General features: G+C 38.5%; 1 protein-coding gene across 10 annotated transcripts in view; it reads left to right on the top strand.

The window, feature by feature from the left end:
• The window catches only part of vav2 (vav 2 guanine nucleotide exchange factor), a 195574-nt gene that overhangs the window by 37827 nt on the left and 132457 nt on the right, over positions 1-25290 (top strand). For all 10 annotated transcript variants that reach the window (XM_063478847.1, XM_063478842.1, XM_063478844.1 and 7 more), the window contains exon 2: positions 24121-24237. In XM_063478847.1, coding sequence (XP_063334917.1) covers positions 24121-24237 — 117 coding nt within the window. The remainder of the gene's footprint in view (positions 1-24120; positions 24238-25290) is intronic.

Genomic DNA, 25290 nt, shown 5'->3' on the forward strand with positions numbered 1-25290 from the left:
GGGCTGTGTCTGCACCACGTGTATAGAGGGATAAAAGTTTGCCAAGTGGAGTGTGTAGCTATATTGAGATAGTATCTGGGGTTTATTTGCCTGTATATATTTTCTCTTAGTCAGCGCGATAACGTCTTAGATAATGCTAAATGGACCGTTTGTCTCCTTTGTTATCTCAGTCACATAACATTGGACACACATACTGTACTTGTGTGGACAGATCTGTATGCACATACACACTTGACGACAAAGGCAGACAAAACACAGTCACTCAATCACACTTGGAGACAGGGCATTCAGGGCAGTGATTCCAGACATTTTTAAGAAGTTTGGGCAGACAGCCCAAAAAATAATCAGTCGCACAAGATGAATTTTAATTAGATTTTTTAAAAATCGAACCAAGACGCTGAAGCCAAGATTTAAATTAGGTTATTCTCATTGACGAAAGTGTACAATATGCATACTGGCCAACATTTGACAAATTTTTATAGATGAACATAACATTTGTTCTGACTGCCAGTTACCAGTGGCTGATGCTGAAGATCAAGCACAGCTATGCAAACATTTTGGTCACTTTAAATGTTTAGCGTTCTATCTATCAGCTTATACCACCAGGAAGTCCCAAAATCATTCTGCAGTGTCAACAAGCCCAAAGAAACAGCAAGAGTCATAGTGAGCTAGTTTTACAACTAGTAGAGTTCTGGAACATATTTTATGCCCCTTGGGGTGCTGATGTCAACATTGTGTAGTCACTCTAAGAAACTGCAGCAACTTACACAGCCACTACAGAGAAGAATTGCGGCATAACCACCAAGACACCTTGAAAAAGATTGCGCTAATGTACCTCGAAGTACTGGTGCGTTTGTAAATATACCAAGTAATGATGAGTATGATGTTTGTATGTGAGTATGATGAACAAAAACTATCCATGACATGACATTTCTTCTTTCTTCATACCCTTACATTATAGAATCCTAGCAACAATATTAGTGATTGTCTGTTTGTGTGTGGGCAGGCACATGGTTAAGATAAGATTGTTGTATGGTTAAATCTGGAAAACACAATGCTGATTTTAAAACATGAGCTCAGTCACTTGAACTTATTTAATAGGCATCCAAAAGCTGTTGTAACCCAGGATGTGAATCTCACTATGTCTGATTTGTTTAGCCATTTGAATAACCTCCTGTGCGATCTAATGTGTCTGTTAATAGTGAGGTAACCTGGTATGAAAATTCCACTGGATTTTGTCGGGAAGTGCTGTGAAGGCTGAGCAGACAATGAGATATTTGTGATGTCAAACACACCTGTTTTTTTTTGTTTTTGTTTTTTCCTGAATAGCCCCAGTCACAAGGGAGATTTGACTTCATTACCGTTACCAATAGCATGTACAAGTCCCTTTATATTACATTTTAAAAACATAGTTAATTAGTTTCTGTTTAGACTGTAAGGCATAAAGGGAGCTGAGGTTGTAATATTGTTTCATCTAATGGCAGATCCATTGAAAGCGTACATGCATAGAAGTATTTGGGTATGTGGATAAGTGACAGGTTCATGTACACATTGCTAATGTTGTTAAGAAGCTGAGTTTGAAATCTTGCTTTACTTTTTATTCTAAGAAAAAAAAATATGGACTTCCATTTTTTAGCTGTTTTGAGTTTGTTTGGATACTACATTAGGCAGGTCTCCCTGAGCTATTAGCCAAAAACTTGGCATGTCTAGACATGGTATGCAGTGTGTCCTTTAAAATTCTTCATAAAACTTAAGGAAACTGGACAAGTGGAAGACAACACTATAAGTGTCAGGCCTTAAAAAAACATATATAGCAAATGAACAGTATCTTAAAATCATAACCTTAAGGAATAGGAAAGGAAAGATCAAAACTCTGACACGGGACCTGAGAGACATATTTGGCACTTCAGTTGATTCATTTGCTCTTCGTGGCAGCCTCATCAGAAATGGTTTCAGTGAAACGGTGCCTGTAAAGAAGCCAGAAGGAAAGGCTGAGGTATTCCAAATTACACAAGAACTGGACTGAAAACAGGTCTTATGGAGAGATGAATCCAAATTTAAACACTTGAAAAACTGGTTCAAATTGTCATCAATATGTATAGAGATCGGGTGAGAGGTAAAACAGAGAGTGTCTAGAGCTGTCTGTGACAAACTTTGAAGGCTCTGTCATAGTTTGGGGCTTAAATGTAACCCCAGAGTATTGGGGATCTTGTCAAAATTCATCCCTACATCAGGTTGATGGAACTGTGAATGAAGTACCATTAGATTTCTATCTACCATGTTTCAGCTGGAAGGCATCTGGTTGAAAAAGGCTTCATTTTTCAGCATGACAATGCAGTAAAAGCAAACCTAGATAGAAAAACACACAGTCATGGAGTGGCCTCACGGGAACTTGGATCTCAGCATTATTAAGGCAGTGAAGAATCATCTTGACAGAGAAGATCTTTGGAATATTCTAAGTTTTACCATTTTCCTATCAAAGTACAAATAAATGGGGGTAAACCAAGACTTTTGCACTGCACTGCACTGTAGATTTCAACCATATCATCCAGTCATCGCTGGCATGAGTGGACATGAGTGGATGGTGTGAGGCAAGTTCCAGGACCTCAGTAAACAAGTTGAGATTTTTTTATTATTTTCCTTATCAGCTGTCAGCCTGTCAGATATGTTACACATCAACAGGAAAGGAGAAGGAACATCTTGGTGAGGACTTATTTCTTTCACTGTGTCTAAGGGACTTCCTAAGGTCTTAAAGATTGTCCCTTATATGCAAAAAAAGCTAATCTGGCCAGACAAAAAGGAAAAGAAAATCATGCACACTGTATGCTCAGTTAATTTTTTTTTCTCTCCGTTTCCCTACATCAGGTTGATTAAAATAGAAAAAAAGAAAAAATGGTTGACTTGTCTGACATCTAGATATTATAGCCAGAGTGTTTGAGCTGTTGTGCTTTCTGTGCTGATCAAATATTCCATTACTCTGCCTGCTCCCCTGCATGTAATAGAGTGGACCATATCCATGTTCAAATAGTATTAGACTGTTAACACTCCCACTCTCTCACAACAGTATCCAAATAATTGCCTCTCTCCACATCTACCCGCTGCAGCTTCAGTTTTAGCTGGTGGTGTGACACCCAGTGTGTACAGCGGGTTGATGGAAATTATTGTTTCATCATGGTTTATTCAGAGAATGCCAACATCCATCTGTCAGAGCTCGAAGAGCAATATTGCTTTGCATCAGGTTTTCTTTGTCTTTATATTTTTAAATTGCTACGTACTGTTGATGATTTGCTTTGTAGAAGACTAGAAGATTTTCAGCAAAGTGGAGAGGAATTTATTCAAAATGACATTATATTGATCTTAATGCAGAAATCTTCAGGCAACTCTTGCTCAAGAGTTTAAAGGTCATCTTATTACATTATTTCTATCAGGTGTTTTTTGTTGTTGTTGTTGTTTGTTTGTTTTTTTGGGGAGGGTCAAACCAAGAAACAATTCTGGCCATTCAAAATGCACAGTTCGGTTTAACTGTCCTCTTTTTGTTGCATCTTTGTGCACAGATCAATCTAGGTTTGACAAAGCACCTGCTCACGAATCAAACATTTGGTTAGTCATAGAAGATCGTGTGGAGCTCATTTTTCTTCAGAGACCTTTTTCCCTGACAAGAACCTATAGACTACAAAAGAGTGAGCTACTTATCTTTGTAAGCTGATTAAAGTACTATTGACCTATTCACATTTGTAAGTCTACTTACTAGTTTGAATACACTTACTAGTTTGAATGCCAGTGTAATCTACTCCTTTTAGGTGTGTTGCTTCCTAACAATTATGTAGGAAAGTGAATTTTACAGTAAGTTGGTTTTATTGTGAGTGAACATGGAAATTGTTTTGTTTTCTTTCTTTTTTCTTTTTTGTGGTGATGGCACAGTTTGCAGTTGGTTTCACTTGTTGCCTGTGGGCCTTCTGCCTCAATTGGCTAGCTTTCTACCCTTAAAGAGTATAGCTGTTTTCTGCCTTTGGAGACAGTTGCGCCACTTTATAGGTTTATTTGTTTGTTTTAAGATTGCTCTCAGTTCCTCTCTTTCTCTCAGGTTTTCATAGCATGTTGGATGTTGTGTCACCTTTTTTTAGATTGGGACAAAGAAACTGATTTCTTCACCTTCATCTCTCCCATCAGATGCACTTCTCCATGCTCTTTCTCCTAGTTCACTGCCCCTTTCCTCTCCGAAGCAGACAGATCTTCTCTTAACAGTGTATGAGAATAACTAACATGCTTTAGCAATTTTCAAAAATGAATACATAAGGAAATTCCCATAGGTGTGTTGATTTTGATACCTCATTATGGAAGCATTTAGAGAAGCTGGTAAGCCTGTAATTCAGACCAACAAACACATGTTAGAAAGATGCCTCAAGGACACTCGTCATGATGGCTGATCTCATGATTAATGATTGTCCTTGAGGACAGCTTGTTTGTGATATGATTTACCGAACTGACTGTGCATAGGCTTAACTCTCATCGGGCTTGCATGTTAATTAATTACAGATAGACTGATTGCAGTTGAGTTGATTGCTTCACCTTGCTCCCAGCTTATAGGAACAGTTTTATCAGCGCTGTGTGGGGTTGTGAGATCTTTATAGCTGAGCTGTTTACTGCTGGCAATTTCTGCAGGGGATGTTTCTCTTTAGAGATGTATCTATACTAAGATGTATTTCTCAATTGCTCTTTTTTTATTCCTTTTTTGAAAATATCTTTGATTTATACCTGGATCCTTTTAGCTCGCAAATCTCGCTGGCGGGCTTAGATGATAAGTGCCTACAAGTGAAATATAGATACACAGATCAATAAAAGGTTTGGTGGAGTAATACTTCCAGTGAGTTCCTTACTGAACACAACTTGCTCCTTTGATGTTGCTAACCTGAGCTGGATATGCTGACATCTAATAGCAGTAAACGATACAGAATATCATCTTTACATGATAAGGCTGTAATGTGCCTCTAAATAATTTCTGTCCCTGTTTTCTTAGGTCGCTACACTCTCCGTTCCTTCTTTCGTGTGAAGCACTTCACTCTGTCATTCAGCAGCTTAGGAGATGCCCCTCCCTTCAACCCACTCTCCTTTTTTTGCCATCTGCTTTGAAATTAATGCACATGTTGAAAAGTAGGCTAAATCCAAAGTGACAGCTTTTTCTCCCTCCTATTTTTAAAGATGTGCTGCAGGCAGTGTCCAACTATGTGGGAGATGGAGTGGAGAGAGCTGGTTTATCAAGCTGCTTCTGCCGCTCAGATTCTCTCACCTCTGCCCTGTGGGATGCTTCTGAGACCATAGCTCATAGCATCGCTTTTCTCAGTTTGCGATTGGCTGTGTTGCTCTTTCACTGAGCTTTCATTTTCTTGGCCATATTTCTGTTATGCATTAGTCAATTAAATAACACTAAACTGTTCCTTTTTCATTCACATTCAGTCAGTTCCTCTGGGATTTCTGTTTTTTGTGATTTTTGAGGGTCAGCACAAATGGATTTGATGAAAATACTATTTAAAACTAGCTGAAATTTAATTCTGTGCTAGTTTGCAGTAAATTGTAAATTGTAGAGGATATAATGGCATGTTAGTGCCATAGAGTCACTTAGTTTCAGGAGAATCATTTTTTGGGGAAAGGGCTTGTGTCAGTCGCTGAAAGCCTCTGTTGTAAGATAGTCAGACAGCTGAATGCTCCTATGTAGCTGTTTGTAATGTTAATGTTTCTGATGGTTATAGAGAGAGGTGTCAACAATTTTCTCAAAAAAATGTAATGCCTTGGGTTTTCATTTGTGATAGTTTCAGTTTTTGCTATTTTAAAAGCAGTTAATAAGAAAAAGAAGCATAGCCAGGTTAAAGCCTCAGAACCTGAGTAACTTCAAAGGAAAGAAATAAAAAACACTTTTTTTGCTTGTGACTCAATATCATTTTTACAACCTCATTTAAAAAATGGAATACTGAGTAAACTGTACAAAAAAAGCAGAACAGAAGTGACAATTTGCAAAACCAAACTAACACAAAATTGACATGTCTATTTATTATTTTTTTTAATATAAGATAAATTCAAGTTACAGGTGAATTGTTATTCTTTGGTTGTGTAACTTTTCTTTTTTTAACAGCTACAAAGAGAACATTTTCCCAGTGTTTCTTGACACGATTTCAACTGCATAACTGTTTCCGGTGATTGTGGAATGAAGCCAGGCAGGTTTAGAGTGCAATCTTTTAAATGGACTGGTTCTTATGTAGCACTTTTCTAGTCAATTCAAGCACTCAAGTCGCTTTCTTACTACAAACCTCATGCACATAAGTGTGTGCAAAAAACACTTGCACTGCTGGTTCAGTATCTTGCCCAAAGATACCATGACATGCAGGTATCTTTAGGAGGAGAGATTAAAACAACAATGTTCCTATTAAAACTCTACCTTCTGAGCCACAGCTGCCCCATCCTAATTGCTGATGATCTATGTTATTTAGCACTGTCTTGCTGAAATAAGCAGTACTTAACTGGAGGAAAAGAAAGATGTAATCTAGATGGAAGCATATGTCAATCCAAAGCTCTGTATAACGTGTACACTGAGTCATTGTACACTGGATTAATGCATTAATGCATGTAAGTTCAACTAGATTGGTATTTTAAATGCAGATACATTCATGGTGAAGTGTGTGATCATGAAAAATCCTTAGAAGCTGTTAAAATGTGAAGGAAACAGATTGATTTGTCCTAATGTTCTGTTTCTGGTACATTTTTAAAGCTAACGTGAAATATTTTATAGCATTTCACATGAAGTGCGCTGCGCCCATACAGTGGTACAGAAATAGACCACTTATATTCATATCTTTTGAGGTATGAAAAGAGGTATAACCTTGTATTTTGGGGGTCTGTTTATACTGCTGCCATGTTGTGGATTACAGACACTGTACGTGGGCTAAAGCCTCCAATTAAGGAACAGCCACAGTGTTACATCTGAAAGGCATAAGCAGCTACATATGGCCATGCACACTCTCTCTTTCTCTCTCACACACACCCACACACACATAATATACACATAGTCTTTCCATGCTTGAGGCTTTGGGCTGTGATCTTTCCAAAGGTTTCCTCCTGTGGCCCGTGTGCCAGACTGTCTGGAGAGCTGTGGAGGGGCTGGCGTAGCCTCGCCTGCTGGATGAAAAAGCCAGTAACATTTGCTTTCCGTGGCACAGCAACCAGCTTCCTCTCTTCTCCGTTCCACCTCTCCTGCCCTATCTCCCACCTCCCCTGCTTCTCCTCTTGAGGAGGATTACCGGCAGAAACTGGACGTTTGATCCTGCCTTGCTATCCACCATTGCTGTATCCATCTGACAAGGCTCTTTGTTTCCTTTACTCTTCCAGACTTCTCTCTTTCTTGCTCTGACTGTGTTTAAAAAAAGATAAAAGTTAAGCCCTTTTGCTGTCTGCTTTTTGATGTCTCAGATTTAGCTCCGGTCTACCTCGAAGGACCCAGGACAGGTGGATCACAGATATGCAAAAAGTTAATTCAATTTTAACTGGAATGGAGCACCGAAGATCATAAAGACAGTTGTTGATAATTTATGACTGTTTCCTTTGATAATGTAGAACGAGCAGTGTAAATGGATAATTAACTGTCATGAAGTGACGGGTTTTCTCAAGCAGCAAAGCTCAGAAATATACAAAAACATAGTAGACGATGACTTGCATGCTTTTTAAGGGCTTTTTTGTCTGTGTTTTTCTTACCGCTGTGACAGTGTTGTTCATGATTAATTGTGAGGGACAGTGCCAACAAGCTTTCCTTTGTAATTTGCAGCAGAGATGTAAGCAGGAAGTGTGCTCCCAATACATAATGTTGTTGACTCAACTACACAGGGTGATCAGGGCCAAAAAATTTTGATATCATTGTGATACATTGTGACAGAGGACAGGATTCACTGACCTTAAGCTGTCAAGCTAAAGTGTAAACAGAGTTGCTTCATTAAGGCCTGACGGTTGCGTGCATAAGTTGAGGAAAGCCACCCCCAAAAAAGAAATAACGCCCCTTCAATGTAGGCAGTATTTATAGGGATTGCAAGCAGCTCTCGAAATCCAAGCTAACTGTGATTAATTTATATTGACACTTGTCATGTTGCTTTTAATATTTGTCGAAATAAATAAATGCTGTTATTACAGAATATTATATGAGATCAGGTGGACTATATCAAAGGAACTGTAGAAGTGAAAAATACAAGTTACAGTTACAGTACTATTTATAAATATTTATAAATGTTAGTTTTTTTTCTGTGACATAGCCTTGTTTAAAGTAGCAAACCGGACATCATATAGATCAAAAATGTATATATTATATACATTTTTGATAGAAAACAACACTCAGTATTTATCAGGAGCATCCTTTCTGTCTGAATGAAAAGGCTGTTAATATCCAGTCCTTATTCAGATAGTAATGGGCAAAGCAGAGGACAAAAATACTTTGCAGTAAGAAGCAATGTGCCTTTCCTTCTGCTGAGTCTAAATAATAATCTATTTATCAAAGTTGGGCAATCATAAATATGTGTGACTTTAAGCTGAGAGTAATTATTTCCTATTATCCTAATAAAGAAACTGGAAATTTCAAGGGAAAAAAGTATAATGGATGCTGAAGGTCTGGTATTTTATATAGAGGGACAGCTCGTATACCAATCGGAGTTGATGGTTCCATCCTCGGACCCTCTAGTCTTGGGTAAGATACTAAACCCTGAGTTACCCCTAATGCATCTGTGTGAGTGTGTGAGCATTAGGTTAACCGCACTTAGGCATAGAAAAAAAGTGGATGTGTGAATGGATAAATGAGGCTTGTAGTAAGAAAGCAATTTGAGTGCTTAAATAAAGTCGAAAAGCACTATATGAGTACCATATTTTTCTATGGCTTTTTCATGAAAAATATAAATTTACATTGGATACTGACTGACTGATTAGATGCATGCATTATGTGAACGAGTTGTTTGCTGTTCAGGCAGCTTTTTGTTAAGCCTGTTTTTGTAACGGGAGTGCTTCTTATGTAGTGCAAGTTACTTTAGCATAAAGTCTAGAGCAGCCAGGGATCCACCAAGCTTCCAATTAGTAGATGACGTTCTCTGTCTACTAGGTAATGGACACCTCATTGCAGTTTTAGGTCACCATTGTCCAGTATATCACTGACAGTATGTAAACTGTATCTTACAGCATCCACCCGTCCAATCACCTAATCTGTAAATTGGCTGATTGGTGCATTGTGTGTCACATCTAAGCTGTGTGATGATTGAACGATTGTTAATCCAAGCTGTATGATGATTGAAGCGGGCTGAGCTCGGTCCCACAGCCAGTTGGATAATTAACAGGCTGTTCTCCATGTTAATAGCATTAGTCACCTTGGAGATAATCACAGGCATCTAGAGCACAGAGCTGCAGCCCCTCAGTGTACCTGATAGCCTCCTCAAACAAAGAGCTGACAAATAGACAGCACTAGCTTGTTGACTTTTGGCATGATGTATTTCTACAAGTACCATTTCTGGCTTTCAATTTTTTCTTAAACCCAAGGTGGCAGCTGGTAAAGGACCTTTTTACTAATTGGAAGGTTGGTGGATCCCTGGCTGCCCCAGTCTGCAAAAGGAATAGTACAGGACTGTTTAATCTTTGAGAAAACCTTGTTTGACATTTGTGTTCTCAAATACACCTACACCCATGTGAAAAAGAAGCTTAAATCCTGTGAAACACGAAGTACAATTCATGATTAAGTAGCTTGTACAGTAGAACCACCTTTAGTAGCAATAACTTGAGGTAATAGTTTTGTGTTTGATTTTATCAGTCTGACATTGTTTGTTCTCCATCTCCTGCCACATGATTTCAATAGTGTTGAGGTCTGGAATTTGATTGGGTTGCAACAGGTTGATTTTTTTTTTTTTCAGCCACTCTGTTGTAGATTGCTGGTGTACTTGGGTCACTGTTCTGTTGCATAAGACAGTCTTAGCTGTCAAGCACACGACCTCATATTATACTCTAATACTTTGGTATAAAGAGGAGTTCAGAGAGATCAGTGCCTTTAAGGTTCCCAGACCCTGTAGCTGTGGTTTTATCTATACATGCCTCTGTACATTGCAGCCAAACAAGTTGTCTTTGTGTTTGTCTGTGCAAAGGACATTGTTCCAGAGATCCTGTAGTTTGTTCAGATGTAACTTGGCAAACCTAAACCATTTAACCATGTTCTTTTTTAGAGAGAATAGGCTTTCTCCTGCCAATCCAATCCAATCCAATCCAATCCTAGTGTTAACTCATACCTGAATACTCCAGACCAGAAAACTGCCAAAATTTTAGCTTTTGTATAGGTGGCCAAGCTTGATGATGATCATAGAGAACACATGACTGCATAGAGTTCTGCAATTTTTTTTTCCTTTTTTTCTTTTGTTATTCTGGGATTCGTTGCATGTGTGACTAACATTCTGTAATCTGGAAAAATATAGAGACATATCAAAGCTTATCAGTATGTTTCACACTCTCATCTGTTCGGATTGGTTGCCAGAAGCTCATATGGTGATTTTGGCTTCCAGTAAAACATGATTCATCTGTATCTGATTCTGTTTTTCAGTACAAGCATAATTTGTTTTGGGGCCACAGAAGTGTTTTTAATTAAGTTACTTATGATGAATCTGAAATGTTAAGAGAATGTTAAAGTCGTTGTATGTGTGCTATGTTTAAAAAAAAAAAAAAAAAAAAAAAAAAAAAAAAAAAAAAAAAAAGTCTATACAGATTTCAATTCGTAGTTATTTTTTCAGCCTTGTTTGAGTCAGCCTTGAGGAAATGCAGCTCTGCATCATATTATACAAGGCAGTGACTTAATGAGCCTAACGAATGTAGCCATGTTCGGTTAAGTTAGGATCATTTTGTCTAAACTATGCATGTAAAATGAGTATTTGTTTTGAGCCTTTGTTTTGTGTGGAGAGAGCTAATGGGTAATTTATCTTACTGTGAATCTAAATCACCACAATGAGTCTTTAAGTTGTGAGGGAAACTCACAGGGGAAAAAGAATAGATGCAGTTCTCCTCTCCCTGGCTTCGTGTCATAAATTACCTGGCCATTGATCCATGGGTGTCTAAGATTCTCGGTGGACCTCCTCCACACATTCATCAAGCTTTAAGTCTGCAGCTAAGCCTGAGTGGAAATGCCTCAAACACACACTCCTCTCCGGAGGGTCAGCAACATGGCCTGTTGCTTAGATACAACACAGATTTGTATTTATATGAAGAGAAGATTGTACCTGGAGGGCTGCATTATGCACTAAGATGTTTGAACATCTTGGCCTGTGTTAGATTTTTGGTTTAGTATTCAGAAGACACTTTTCATACGCGTAAAACAGTTTGAACAACACCTGCAGAAAGGAGGAAGAAAGCCTCCTGTCTGCCTGATTCTTTGAAACTTAAAACATAAGAAAATATAAGAAAACATATCTTGAATGCTGTTTGAATCACATTTGGGAGGTTAAGAAGACAATCTGAAATAGGAAATTCAGGTAATGTAGAATTAAGAATTAAGTGGCAAATGCATTTGTTCCTTAACTCGTTTCCATTTTCTCTGTCAGCTCTGCGCCAATCACATGTGTTTTCATTTCCTCTGCAATTTTTGAGCAATTTTTGTGACAAATGCAATCAGTGGCGGAGTTGTCACTGCAAAGTGACACTGCTGATGACTTCATAATCAAGTTGTGTTGATGCCAATCATTATATTCATGCAAAGTTTTTAACTCTGAAGGCACATACAAGTTGAGCTGGTTGCAAATACAGGTGAAAGCAAAGAACGAGCCTCTCGTTCCAACAATAAACTTCAGTTTTATTGCCCTGCATTTCAGTTGTCAACAGTGTTCATTGTTGCACTTTGCTGCTTTAAGAAGTTCTCTTCTTGCTGCCGACTCTGTTTGCAGTGGTCCATCTGGGATTTGAGAATATATGTACAAAAATTGTGGCAGTCCATTCAGGAGATGTTGCAGAGGAAGACCTGACCTGTAGTTCTAGTGAAGGAATCAGTAAAAACATTAATTTCATTCTCTATAAAATCACAATTCTTGAAATAGTTATATACATGCAACAGTCTAGATGAGAGTGGTTAACCATGTGACTACTGAACAGACCACTGTTATGAACATAGTGATACCGAATGACAGCAACATCAGGAAGAAGGAACACGAGAAACTTGAGAAGTACCAAGGACTCAGAGAAGAGCTCAAGACGATGTGGAGGGTGAAGGTAGCAGTGGTCCGAGTGGTAATCGGAGCACTAGGTGCAGTGACTCCCAAGCTAGGCAAGTGGCTCCAGCAGATCCCTGGAACAACATCCTAGATCACTCTCCAGAAGAGTGCAGGACTCTCAAGCTCCCAGGCCTCTGGTACAGGACCTGAGCTTGAAGGATAGACCGCCCAAATGAGCGAGAGGGGAATTTTATCTTTTTTATATATATATATATAATTAACATAATGACGTGATAATCCATAAAGAATAGTATCCCATCTTGCACTGCTACTAGTAATTTTAACTCATTCATAAGTTGTAGTTAAGCTCCCATTTCCTTTCCCACACCATTATCCATGAGAGCATGTTCTTTGTTCCTAGCTTTGGTCATTTCCACATCAATAGGAAAAAAGGAGGAAAGTGCAGTACCTTAAGACACACCATTCCTCCTTTTTTCAACATTACCTTTAACTCTCTCCCATTGAAAAAGGCTGTTCATTCCCATGAAGATGACTCTTTTGTTGTTGTTGTTATCTTCAGGTTCACTACTTTCATGTGGCAAGCATGTTACTTATGGCTTGTTACGCTTCTGCAACTAATGCATTCTTCCTCACGCTGTGTGCTTCTGATCTCATACTTACCCAGTGTTAGTGCTTGTATTTTTATGAGTAGCCAGTGTAAGGGTGAAGGTAGACTTGATTAAATTATGCTCTACAGCTGTGGTGACTTTCTTCCACTGGAGTCTATGATGCTCTAAGCTGAATTATCTTCCTTTGTAATGGAGATTAACCTCACTAAAAAAACGTACGTAGCCTATTTAACTTCCATATTTTAACATGGGCCACGCGAGCCTCACTAACGAAGCAGTTCTGCCTCGACTGCTAAGGGTTGTACAAGATTTAAAACTGTGGTCAATCCTTCCCTGCTTACAGGCTTTTAGGGGTAATAGGATAAGATTAACACATTTGCATACTATTTCCATGAATTATTCATGCAGTGTCCTCTTCTCTAATTTGCAGGAGCAGGGCCTGTCTCCTCATTGACTTTAACATCTGGGTGACCTGGAAGTGAAGCAAAAGAGCCCCAGTGCCTATCAATCCACTCTTAGTGTCACCTGGCACGTGCCACCCTTGTATTAGCTTGGTATTTACTATAGCTCAGCCAGCCATGTGCACTAGGGTGTGGATTGGAAAAACTGTTGCAATTTGAGATAAAACTATGGTTTACTTAACCCTCTGAGCTCTATCCTGGCCATTTGTGGCCACTTTGCTTTTCGCTTTTCAACCATTTTTGTTCTGTTAATGCAAATGGAATGAAACTTCCCAAAGGTGTGTATTTCTTTCAGATATTTTGATTTTCAACATCAGCTCCTTAATAATGTCAATAATATTCACTATACACTAAATTGTTCCTCTTGGCTCTATCGTGGCCATTTGTGGCCAATTGAAACCCATTATAACCACCTTTTTTGATTCCTTGTTACTGACAGTACTATATCATGCGATTTAGGTAAAATTGCTTTCATTCTAAACTCAACACATGAAAATTGTAGTTTTTAGTGTTTTTTACTAAATTACATCATTTACCCATTTTTGGCCAAGCAAGCAATTTCATGTAATATTCTGAGTTTCCAGTAGCGGCCTTTGATGGCCTACCACACTCCAATGGACCAAAATAATGAAACAATTTTGACATAGGTTTGATCTTAAGGATCTAATAGTTTGTGTTTGTGCATGACATTGCAGTACAAACATGTATTTGCAAGATAGACTGGAATAAGTTCAAACATTACATAGGCTGCAGTGAATTTCTGTGGATGCAGGATATTGAGCTTTGAGGTTCCCAGTCAAACTTAGCTTTGAAGCACATGTTAAAAGCACTTTTACTCTTGTATTTTTCATCAAAAGATACCATACCCAAAATATCAACTCTAGAAACAAAAACAAAAACAAAAAAAACCCCAATCACAGGACATTTTGCAGAGTTCAAACCTGCAGCTGGAGTGCAAACAACAACAACAAACACTATTTGTAAACGTGTCCTGGAGTTTATGCAGGTGCAGACAGAGCTACTGCTGTAAGTATGCCTAACAGCTTCCAGATCATTTATTCTGGCAATATGGCAATTAGATCATCACTGCTTCAAGCACTGCCTATATGATCTGGTCAGAGAGCAAGGACAGCAAGGAGTCCTCTGCCCTTGAAGAAAATACATCTGCCCAAGATGAAGTAACCTCCTCTCCAGAAGATGAGGGGACAATCTTCAAAGAGGCTGACTGCATCACCACTGATGTTGAGTTCTAGCCAATCCTCTTCTTTGGGGGAGGATTGGGGTTGGGGGGCATGGAGGTGGAGCCCCCCCCCCCCCCCCCAAAAGAACATAGGAGCATTTTCTGAGACCGAGGAGCCGGCGACTCAGTGGATCCGCCATGAAAGGAAAACCATGTGGGTCCCACTACTGAAGAGAGACTGCACCACAATCCAGTACCCACTGGTATCAAACTAGGGGTCACCCTGTATGCAGTTTCCTGCATTAGCAGCCTGAGATCTACTTTTGACTTTTTTATAACAAAGGAGATCTTTTAGCTGCTGTGCACCCTTACAAACCTGCACGGGAGGCCAAGGTGTGAGGATTGGAGGATTATAGATGAAGTGGAGATAAAACCTACACCAGAGGAGCTCCGAGGACAACGTCTTTCCTTCGGTCACATTGGCAGAGGAACTCCTCAGATGAAAACCGGCACAGGGGAAACAACCCAGAGCTTCCTGCTCAGCTCCTCCAGTTGCAACAGAGGAAGATTTTGTTGTCTGTCTTTGGCTTCACCAAAACCACCACAGCAATATCCCACATGCCAAAGCAACGGAGGAATATGCTTCTTTTGACAGCAACACGCAAGGAACCAGCAGTCGGTGATGGGGAATAAAGGATGCGTGAAAGGAACGGAACAGCAGCCCCTTGAACCAGGTGTAGAAAGTGTGCCTACAAAAACCACTCTAATGTGGTTAGTACATCTTGCTGCTAATGAGGATGCACACAGAAGCACACAGATACTGGAATATAAATTTTGATCATTTTATTGGTGGTTGCAGGGATTATTTGGTCATTAAATTGCCTTTCTGGCCACTAACACACCATGTGTGACATTGCTTTTGGCCATTCATCCCCCCCCCCCCCCCCCCCCCCCAAAAAAAAAAGAAAGAATAAATAAATAAATAAATAAATAAATAAATAAAGTAAAAATAAATCATTGTAACAGTTACTGTTACTGACCTGCAATGATGATAAACAACATATTAGGTTTCACCATTTATATGCTAAAAGATGTGAACTTTATTACTATTTTTACTATAATAATACATAATCTGACTGGTATTCAAAGGGTATAATATCAGAATTTGAATTATATTTGGTTTTTATGACTAGAAGCGGTGCTAATTTAAAAAATCAAGTCAATGAAAGTAGAAAAATGTTTTAATATATATGAATTTTATAGCATTTTGTAAATGTAAACAGGGGGTGGCCATTTTTGGCCACGAACAAGCTGAGAGGGACTTTTTTTTGTTTTTCTCTCACTGCACAAAAAAACAAAGATGCATAAAACTCATTGATACTTTTAATTATTGCTATGCATCTAACCTCCATCATGGTTAGAAAATAAATCAGTTTGCATGTATTATTTAGGAAAAAAATGGGGATTTTATGCTTTTATCCCTATGTAAATCATTAAAATTATGTGCTCTAACTGGTATTTAAAGGGTTAAATTTCAGAATTTTAATGAAATTTTGATTTTCATGAACAGCCCTGATGCTAATCTAAAAAATCATGTTAAAAAAAACTGGACATTTTTCTTAATATATATGAATTTTATAGCATTTTGTAAATGTAAACAAGGGGTGGCCATTTTTGGCCACGAACAAGCTGAGAGGGAGTTTTTTTGTTTTTCTGCCACTGCAGAAAAAAACAATGTTGCATAAATGTCATTGATGCTGTTAATTATTGCTATGCATCTAACCTTCATCATGGTTAGCAAATAAATCAGATGGCATGTATTATTTAGAAAAAAACCTGGGATTTTATGATTTTCTCTATTTATGAGTTGTTATGATTATGTGCTCTAACTGGTATTTAAAGGGTTAAATTTCAGAATTTTAATGAAATTTTGATTTTCATGAACAGTCCTGATGCTAATCTAAAAAATCATGTAAAAAAAACTGGACATTTTTTTTAATATATATGAATTTTATAGCATTTTGTAAATGTAAACAAGGGGTGGCCATTTTTGGCCACGAACAAGCTGAGAGGGAGTTTTTTTGTTTTTCTGCCACTGCAGAAAAATAACAATGCATTATAATCAATGTTGATGTGAATCAATTATATGCCCCAGACTCTACTATTAATAATACAAGAAATTTCAGTAGCAATGCAATTATATAAAATTGCGAGATTTGAGGTTGTCGTCCAGCTGGTGCAGTGGACAAACAAACTGGTGTTTAAAGGGTTAAAAAATAAAAAAGTAATAATTATTTTATATTTATGGAAAGAACTGAAGTTACTTAAAAGCTTTATGCAGAAAAAATGGCAAAAAAACAAAAACAAAAACAAATTACAGGCCTAATCTGTAGGTGGCCACTTTTGGCCATGAACAAGCTGAAAGGGTAGTGATTTTGAACAAGCCCAGAGGGTTAAACATATTGTCCAAGTATTCAGAATGCATTCATTCAATTTTTTTTTTTAAATTTAACTTTCATTTTGCAACCGTTGCATGTCTGCAGCCCTGGAAACTCAGATGAATCATTGGCTCTTTTAATGTTCATCAAAGCAGACATTGATCACAAATAAGGAAGTCCCAAGAACACAGAGAGGAACTTTGCACTCGTGTTCATATTGATTTTTTTTGTTCCTTTTTTGCGCGTTTAAAAGAGAATAGATACAACATGATAGCCTGACAAGAATGAGAGCTTAACTCACTGGCGTTGACACTGGTAAGACCTCATGATAATTTGTGGGGCAAATGCTAAAGACTATTTGGTATTCAGTTTCCACATAACAGCTACGTAGTAGTCTGATAAAGCCAGCTAGCAATGTAATATCTTTGCAATTTGCTAAACTGGTAATTACGCTGAAAATTATGGGATTAAAAAATGGCTCAACACAACAAGCTGGAGATCACCTCAAAGTGACTTTACAAAATTAGATGTAAAAGCTGTTAAAGACTGCCAATTATATACCCAATATTAGCAGTCAATTAAAAATAATAGCATGCAAGTTTTTTAACTAAAGTAGAATATATCAGTTTTCTTTGTTACCTTTTATTTTAGGTAAATAACCAGTAATAATAAAGATACCACTGACACCGGGTGTTTCCTGGTTTTTAGTTTCTTTCTACTTGTAGTTGGAAATCATCATTTTCAATTGGAACAGCCTCTCAGGTTGAATTTCAAACTCTGAAAGTCAGAACACCCCAACTGCCAATCTTAGATGGCGGCTGTTAACATAAACAGTAGTAAAACTGTTAAACATTTACTCTGTCGTGCATTTGTGATTTGCCAAATAGGCTTTTGGTAGATCATTGACCAGAGTCTACCTGTGAATGTGCTGCAGGAGTGTTTTAATGTGCAAAAAAAAAAAAAAAAAAGAGCATTGTTTTGTATTGCTAATGAGTGGCTCAAAATGTTTGGTATAAACAGCATGTGTAAATGAATACAGCGCTGAGAATTATGAATTATGGGCATTTGTAACAGGCATGTGCTTATGCTGCTTATACTAGGCTGAAACTATTAACTTTGTCTGACCCTTCTGGTTGTTTTTAGGTTATAGTCACAACCATCCATCATATATTATTAATATCTACTAAATCTAGTAATATATGTCAAATATTTTACATGTAAATATTAATTTATCACAGCACTAGCAATCTGGTAGAAATGTTTTGTGAATTTTTGAAGCTCCTTTTCAAAGGCTTTCCCCTCACCTTGTTCCTTTGTTGGCTAGTGATTTAGGCTGAATGGGGTTATTACACAGCTGGTGTAATGGAGATTTTATGTCTCGAGTTGAGCACTTGGATGAGGCATATTTGGAAAGACTGAGTGCTGATCACTACGAAGCATAGACCACTCATTACCAGAAAGCATTTGCCGCCCTTGCTTGCATTATTAACAAAATATTTGAGAGCCATGATCACCTTTGCGTTTGGATGCATGCACGTGCCTCTTGGTAGGTGTGCAAATGCGTGTGTTTAGACAGCTTAGTCAGCCTTATGCTTTAGTCATCTGAGCTCCTTTTTGCTGCTCTCCCTCACCTGCTGATGGCTCTCTTCCTGCTGTTGTAAAGGTACAGAATGATTCACAGCCTCTAGTCACAACATGGGGCTCCCAGCTCCCAGACAGGCATCAGTCTCTTTCATTGACTGCAGTTCTGTGACTGACTGTCTGAGTATCTGATGATCTGATCTGACTCACCTCAGTCTGCTGGTTATAAAGCCCTCTCCTCTCCTCTCACCATTTATTTCTCCTCTTCTTTGACTTGAATTGCTTTACGTGCTAATTATTACTCTTCTTCTGAAAGTACATGTATTGGTAAAGTTATGTTTCCCCAGAGTAGTGGTTCTAAAATGTCCAACAGTGAAAAGTATACTCTAGTGAAATGAAAGTATAATAACTACTTTGGGAAATAAGGTGAGCCAAAGGCACAATACTGTGTTTGCAACCTTATCTGCAAGCTATACCTAGTGCTTGTTATCGTGTCTGGACTCACACAAAATTGTTTATCTGAACAACCTACTGCATTGTGTTGTTTTTGAACGCACCCTGGACTTGTTAGATGTGCCTTGCTGCATACACTGCCAAGTTTATTAGAAACAGTTTTTTTTTTAACTTCTTCATACACTTTTTTTATTTGTTTAAACTGTATTCTCTTCTTTGTTATATCATAATGGTTCTGTTAAAATACATTTAGATTTATATAACATACTATTACTGTTGTTTTGGTTTCACTGATGTCACTGCCTCTGCTTAATGGGAACTGTTGCCAGACACATCTGGTGCCAGAAACACAGTATCTTCTTTCTTTCTTTCTTTTTTAAATGTTTTGTTTGTAAATTTGCATCTAATTTGTGAAGCGATAGGGGCTAATTGATTCAGGAAACCGGTTCTGATCAGATCAATTTGGAAGCAGTTCTTCTAAATTCTCAGCCTTACATACAACCTCCTCTCTTTTTTGTTATTTCTTCCCCATGGGTTGTGATCTGCCCCACCTCATTCCCCCTTTTCCCAGACACCAAAGAGCTACAGTTTTTTTTTTTTTTTGGGGGGGGGGGGGGCAAAAAACAAGTCACACTTCCCTGTTACTCCTCCTCTCTCCTTCCATATTCATTTGCACACTTTTCTGCATCCCATTTCTCTAATTTGATGTTGTGCAGTTCCAGGAGGAAGTTCTAATTTGTATCTCCTTAGATATGAGCATGTAGTGGGTGTGTGCAGATAAGGACCACCCTCCCACAGGAATAATGCATTATTCTCTGTGTGATGTAGCGTGGTGATATGGTGGAAGGGCTTGTCAAGGATGTGATGGGTCTTTGTTACCTGACTTTTTCCTTTTTTTTCTCCTGCTCCTTTCCTTCCTCTTGCCTTCTATCTCAGCACTCCTCCCTGCCTTCCTGACAAGTGTGCCTCTTTAAAGAGCTGTTTGCTGTTTGACTGAGAAGTCAAAATCAGAACACTGCTCCAGTGGTGCACACAAACCACCTTGTAAAAAGCCTCATCCCATCTCTCTCCCTCTCTTTTTCAAAAATCTTATTTAACTTTGCCATATCTGTTTTGCTTTTCACTTTCCGTTGCTCCTAGACTTTCACTTTCCATCTTCTAAACATGTGATTTAGTTGATATATTTGCACTGATGCCTGAATCTGATTATTACTGAACTTGCTTCTAGATTGAACACCTTTAGAAGCACGATTTTCAAACTAAAGTGAAGTAAGAGGAGTACTGGGTTGACACCACGTTGCCTTCAGGTGGCAAAGACTCAAAGCAAACAATAAACACACTTGTGTGCTCAACAGAAATGCACACAAGCTCATTTGCTTGTTCACAGTTGCATTTTTTTTTCCTGGTGTGTGTGTGTGTGTGTGTGTGTGGGGGGGGGATTTATGCAAAATACCATGTCTCTATTTCCATCTTTTTTTTTTCTCCATGTAAAAAGATTGTTTTGTAGGTTTGAAGGATTCTTAGACATCAGGTGCACGCAGCAGAACAAGCACCATAACAACCATTGTTTTAGTCATACAGCCACACGTGGGAGTTATCTTCTTTTTGTTTGTGAAGGTTTGGAAGTAGACTTCATAATCAGTGAATATGTCTTTAATGAGTCTATGCTGGAAAATAGGGACAGATGCTTATCATAGAGGCCCTAGAGCATAAAGGTAATGTTGTTTGGTAGTGGCTCCACGTTATAGTGGTTAATACAGTTGCCTGAGACACAAAAGATCCCTGGTTCGAGACAGTTAAAGTGACTGCTTACCTCCAGGCTTCCCACACACAAGACACTTTCAGTTTCTAAAGCATCTGCTTGTATTAGTTCTATTATTATTATATTTTGTTACATACTAGTCTGGTGGGAATAATGCCAACGTAAAGTCGCTTTTTCAACAAACTCAAGTCCCGAAGTTTTCTCCATGGTGTGAATGCCTGCCCAGGGTTTCACTCTTATTTCACTTTTGTTTTCTGTCTAACTCACATTCTTTGCCTCCTTTAACACCGAGTCTTTTGTTTGCTGAGAAGAGTTTTCACAGTTTCTCCGATTGTTGCGCCATTCAATATTTCGACTACATGGGGAAGGCTATCAGTGGCTAACAAAAGCACTGTCCTCCAGTCTTTCATCTGGTGGCAGACACACAGACAAACAGAACTGCATGGCTAACGTGACACTTATATTCAACCAGTGTGAATGCTGATGTTATTATTGTTATCATTATTCAACGACCAGTACCACCAGATTGTGCAGGCAACGTTAAAAATGATGAATTTACGATTGCTCTGAGTTCATGTAACTTTGAATTCTCCTTAAATTAATAAAATATACATAGTTGGTGAATTTTAATTAAAATTCATATGTTTCTTTGATATCAGTGTCTCAATGCGAGATGCACTTGCAACCCTCTAAATAAAATTCAGGATTTTCTGTGCTTCGCCTTGAATTTGTTCCAGACACTGAGGTAATACTAGATAGATTGTGCTGAGGGCTACATCAGCTTAAGGGGATGACCATACTCTGTTTCTTTTCAAGTGCACCTACTCTTCCCACTCTAGGAGAATAAGTATATGTATTCTATTTATTTACGTTTTTATCATTATTTTTAACTCACATCATAGCAACTGTGCTTATTCCTACAGTGGTTTTCTTATCGCCAAATATACATTTGAATGTCAGACACATCTCCCGCCTGCTGATCCATATCTGTAGATTCTCTCCCTTTCTCTCGTTTGTAAACCACTCCAGCAAATGTTGCCTTTTCTTATCTGAATTGGGAAAATAAGCTTTTTTTCTTCACCCCGTTCACAGCACGTGTGGATCTGTAGACAGGATAACCTTGGTTGCTGAACTGTAAATGTCACTGTGGCTCGCTAGCCAGTTGCATTTCTTTTCACAGGCCAGTGTGGCTCTCTTACGGGGGCACACCCGTGACACCAGGACTAAGCAGATGTGCACACATGAATGAGAATGAGTCAGCAGGGCTCTCACTGTTGACCAGGAGAGGCTGGCTGAAATATCATCAAATGCCAGAAATACTTGACAGATGAAAGATTGTCAAAGAGATAATAGCAAAAAACACGATGTGCTCTGCAAAAACAAACAACCCCCCCCCATCCCTTCAGGGTGAAAACCAAGGCTGAAGAAGGTGATGTATCCCATGACCAGGTGTAGCACCAGGACACACTATAGCTCATCAAGCTGCAGTAAGGCACAATGCACACCTCTCAATGCCTGGAAAATGGTTAATACTGCACCTGAAAACCCACTGGAGCTTATTGTTGCTGCCTTTGAAAGGATTTTAACATTAACTCGACATCAAGTGTGACTTGCAAGGCTTCTGATTAATTTACTGGTTTTATCCAACAGCTATTACAAAGATGGAGTATGTTGTCAACGCTTTGACTAGAATCAAAGCAATCAAGTTTTTTGTTTCATACATACTCGCTCATTTACGTCTCCTTTTGTGTGTTCTTTCTGCTTCCATGGCCATCAGTTTATATCGCTTGCATGCAGAAAATTGAAAGGGCATATCTAAGCAGCATCTGGATTTGCATGCTAGGTAATTTGTTCTTCACACAGAAAGATGGTAGATGGGAGGCAGTTATGCTTATTAATATTTCAATACTGCGGTTATTGGTCTGCGCCTCAGCCCTCAAGGTTTATCTGTGTGATGGCGTATTTTGGGGACTGAGACCATCAATATTCGTGGCAGGAGGGTATTATGCAGTTTATTATGAGCATCCTTTGCCTCCTGTAGGTTCCCAACCATTGCCCCCAAATGGGTCTTCAGTTTCAAGATCACTAACTTGTGATCTTGAAACAGTGTTCTGCAATTTTTTTTTTTTTACTGCCAATGTAAAAACAGAGGGTGCCTGACTGTCATGCATTAATTTAGACTGGCATACTGGCTAGGGTAGTTTAGCAGTCTGCAGGGTAGTTTCATGTTACAGCATCAGTGGATCTTGCTTAAAGTGTGTAGTTTAGAGATGTTTTATGCATATACACTTTATATAACAGGTGGAGTATTAGGTTATAGGTTAACTCAAATGAACTCGGTTAGCAAAGGTGTATGAATCAGCTGTATGGTCCATTGCCCATAGGTCACAGATAAAATACTAGAATTTCACTTACCAGTCTTCTTGACTGTACTGTTAGTAGCATTAATGCTATTAGAATATTATTATGGTTAAAACCCCCCCACCACAAAGTGTGCAGTTTTGCAATTAAAAAAAAGTGTTTAATTGGATCAATTTTTTTTTTTTTTAAAAAGGGAAAATGGGAAAAAATTAAAAGGAAAGGAAAATCACCTTCCCAAGCACAGTTTTTATAGGCTGATAATGTGTTAGGGAATCTCGTTTGCTTGTGCTGTAAAGGCCATTGTGTTGAGATCAACTTTTAAATCCTACCTTTTTTGTGGAGGGGGTGGTGTGTGTGTGTGTGTGTGTGTGTGTGGTCCTCCTTTTTATATAAAAAAAATGAACAGATTAAGAAGCTGAATGCTGTTTCCTAGCAATTCAGAGACAACATCATTAACTGCATGGACTCGTAAGACTGTGTCTCTACCTCTATATATGCTGAACATTGGAATATTCACATTTCTGTAAAATTTGTAAGTTGTACATGACTTTTTAAAAGTAATTTGTGTGATTGTTGTTGGACACTCTTGTAACCTTTCACTATGAGGTAAATGTCTGAAGCCATCAGGTCAAGTGTACCTGCAAGCCCAGCATCTTTGCTGCTGGGCTTGTCCAAGGACACCTTGTCTCCTCTCTTTGCACTCCTTATTTCAGTCTGAGGAACAGCCCATCAAACTCAGGAGAAGCAATCATCAGTTTCACATTTGGTGCTGAAAACTGACACAAACACATTGGGAAGGGATAAACTGGGGCAGCCTGGCCATCATTAACCAGGAAATTATCTATTTCCAAGAATGCTGTGGCGCTGAATTATAATATTAAACTGACAACATGTTTCCAAGGAAAACATACTCCTTGTTTAGTCATGTTGATAAACACCTAAATGAGTCCAAGATGTGTTTTTTTTTTGTGTGTGTGTGTGGGTTTTTTTTTTTGCTTTCATATTGTTTTGTGAATTTATAATTAAATGATATATATATATATTTTTTTTTTCTCTGGTTTTAGTTCCTGTGTTTGAAGAACATCCGGACATTTCTGAAGGTGTGTCACGACAAGTTTGGGCTCCGTAACAGTGAACTCTTTGACCCTTTCGACCTCTTTGATGTCAGAGACTTTGGCAAGGTGAGTTAAACATTACAAAACATGGATGCATGTTCAGCTGTTTAGTCTCCAAAATGTCCTTTGACATTGCATAGGACAGAAACAGTACTGCCCACTTTAACTGCGCTGGCTACTTAGAGACATGATGTTGCTTGTGTTTCTGATAATATCAATCAGGCTACAACACATTCAAGATGTGGCATTTTTCTGATTAGATCTTGTTCTACAGGCTGGAGTTTTATGAGTCTGGACGTTTTTCAGCTTTGAAATGTGGAATTTGCTGCGTTTATCACATGATACTCGTTTTTTTTTCTGCTGTTACTACTGCTTGTTTGGAACGTATGAATACTCATTTTGCCCTCAATACAATGTGAAAAGCATGTGTAGAAGACACGTGCATTATAGTGCAGCGTGCCTGTAAGGCTTGCATGAGTTTAAAGGTAGTTCAAAGTCAAACTGGTCAGCTGGTTACATTAGCTGTCATTGTGGAGCTGAGAGCTCAGCTGAGCATTTGGTGTAGCACCTCAGGGTCAGCAATCTCATCTCATGTCACTAAGTGACGAGAGTTAAGTGCAATACTCTTTCCTAACATTCTGCAATCTGTGTTTACAGTAAGGTGGGATATGTGTGTTGGCCCAACAGTGAAGATTTCTGACTCACTTGTGCATAGTATTAGCTGATGAAGAGTTTAATGAACATTTGTTTTATGGAATATTAAAGTGGACTTTTAAAAACGTATTTAGTGGTTAACCAGAGACCCTCAGAGGACTTTCCTAAATGTTATGTTGGGCAGACTGCAAAGCTACATGTTGGCTCCTTGTACCTGGCTTGACAGCCAGACATCCAGGAAAGAAAAACACTCGAGGTGGTTTAACATCAAATCAGGATTTCTTTGAAGATGATCTTAGCACTTCTACCAATTTGTTGATCCAGAAAACTCAGGAGGGGATTATATTTTTCCACCAGAACTGGGAATGCCTTAGGATGCACCCAGCTGTTGTACATATCTGGGGAAAAACACTTTTGGTTACTTTCTTTCATCTGGTCCTGAAAAAGTTTATCATCAAATCAGCT

This window comes from Pelmatolapia mariae, linkage group LG7 (genome assembly GCF_036321145.2).
Source record: "Pelmatolapia mariae isolate MD_Pm_ZW linkage group LG7, Pm_UMD_F_2, whole genome shotgun sequence".
NCBI lineage: Eukaryota > Metazoa > Chordata > Actinopteri > Cichliformes > Cichlidae > Pelmatolapia > Pelmatolapia mariae.